This window comes from Dipodomys ordii, unplaced genomic scaffold (genome assembly GCF_000151885.1).
Source record: "Dipodomys ordii isolate 6190 unplaced genomic scaffold, Dord_2.0 Scaffold61, whole genome shotgun sequence".
Classification (NCBI taxonomy): Eukaryota; Metazoa; Chordata; class Mammalia; order Rodentia; family Heteromyidae; genus Dipodomys; species Dipodomys ordii.
In genome coordinates, this window is record NW_012267277.1 from 1322375 (window position 1) to 1324302 (window position 1928).

The following is a 1928-nucleotide window of genomic DNA, read 5'->3' on the forward strand; positions in this document are numbered from 1 at the left end:
TGGGTAGAGGCCAATGATGCTGCTAAATATCCTACAACAAATAGGACAGCCCCACTTCCCCATAACAAAGAACTGTTTGCTCATAGTATCAATAGTGCTAAGGTTGAGACAAACCTATCTAGTCTGAGAAATTTGTGTCCAGTGCTCAAGACTATCCTATCCCTTTTCCTGACTCTTCTCAAAGAGCAGCCTGGAATTTAAGGCTAGGCTTCCCAGGCACAGGGTAGGGCTTCTTATCCTCTAATGATATAGAGTTAGCAGCTAAAAAATGTATCCATTGGTGCCAAAAATTTGATTGCAGTAGTATAACCTACTGATATCAACTAGCCTTATATGTGTTGCCCAAAGCCTTGAATAAAATTAGTGATCAGTAATCAGAGAAAGATGGAAAAGAACAAAAAAAAGATTGCCCTAGGGTCCTAATGATCATTTTATCAAAAAAAAAATCCACTAAGTCTGTTTAGGTACTCATGTAGGTATTTAAGAATACTGCACACTCATTTAGTTTTCCCCAGAGATATCATGGACATAGCTCTTGCCCTCAGTATGTTCCCATTCTAGAAGGCAGATCAACCATATACAAGCAACTACAGTATTGTGGATGGAATGCTAGCTGACTGAGCCAAAAAAGGAATGGGGTGTTGCCTTTCCCCTCCCTCACATCACCTTCCCATGACTGCACAGTGTGTATTTGTACTGGCTAATATATGTTTGAGTCATAGAACATGAATATCCATTTATGAGTATTCATTGTATACTTACACTTACAGATGTTCATTATGTGTGCACACATCTCTAAGCAACTTCATGCTAATTTATGTGCCAGTGTGTATGTGTTTCGGTATGTATGAGAACATTGCACACACTTTCATATGTTCTTAGTATTTTTGCATGTATGAGGGAATGTTGATTCTTGGGGGAGCACATGCATATACGGGGCTGGGTATATATCTGGGATTTGTTTTTTGTTGTTGTTTTTGTTTTGTGTTTTTGTTTTTTTTTACCATGCAGGTATCTCTGGTGGTGAACGTGGCTAGTGAGTGTGGCTTTACAGACCAGCACTACCGAGCACTGCAGCAGCTGCAGCGGGATCTAGGACCCTACCACTTCAACGTGCTTGCCTTTCCCTGCAACCAGTTTGGCCAGCAGGAGCCAGACAGCAACAGGGAGATTGAGAGCTTTGCTCGCCGCACCTACAGTGTATCTTTCCCCATGTTTAGTAAGGTCGCAGTCATTGGCACTGGTGCCCATCCTGCCTTCAAGTATCTGACCTGTGAGTCCTAGCCCTTCTTGTCCTTATCTTCCATCAGCTGGTGGAGGCTATGGCTCCCTGGGCAGGAGCCACTGGCTAGCTGGTTAACTTTTCCCTTCCTGACCCTCTCTGGTGGATTGATGTGTTATTCTAGCACTAATCTTGGAGGAAAGAAGGGGTAAGTTTGAGTCCAGAGGAATTCCTGCATAAGAATATCTCCACACCTGCTGCCTCCAAGTTCTCCTACAACCTAAGGACTTCCTTGGGATTGTGTTTCACCTGCAGGGGTTCTTGAAAGGAGACTGGTATAATGTTCAGTCAATAGAGATTAGTTGAATTCTTGGACTTCTTAAGATGGAGAAACCAAGACACAGATTTGGTTGGGGATGCCATCTATCTTGAGCAGGCTAACATCTCCTGTCCTGAGCCAGAAGCAGTCTCTTGATGCCAGGGAAGGGAAACCTAAGCTAAAATACTAGATCTCAATGTTTCAGAAATAGTTACCATATCTAGCCCTAGTAGCCTGAGAACCACAAAATGAGAGTGAGGGTCTCACAGAAGCCTGGTGCCAGTGGCTCATGACTGTAATCCTAGCTACTCAGGTGGCTGAAATCTGAGGATTGCTATTCAAAGCCAGCCCAGGCAGGAAAAGCCATGAAACTCTTTTTTTTTTTTT

At 43.2% G+C, this 1928-nt stretch overlaps 1 protein-coding gene across 1 annotated transcript in view; it reads left to right on the forward strand.

Moving 5' to 3' along the window:
* The first annotated feature begins 963 nt into the window (after window positions 1-963).
* The window catches only part of Gpx7 (glutathione peroxidase 7), a 3105-nt gene continuing 2140 nt past the window's right edge, over window positions 964-1928 (forward strand). Inside the window, exon 1 of the mRNA XM_013022258.1 lies at window positions 964-1273. Coding sequence (XP_012877712.1) covers window positions 1006-1273 — 268 coding nt within the window. The 5' untranslated portion in view covers window positions 964-1005. The remainder of the gene's footprint in view (window positions 1274-1928) is intronic.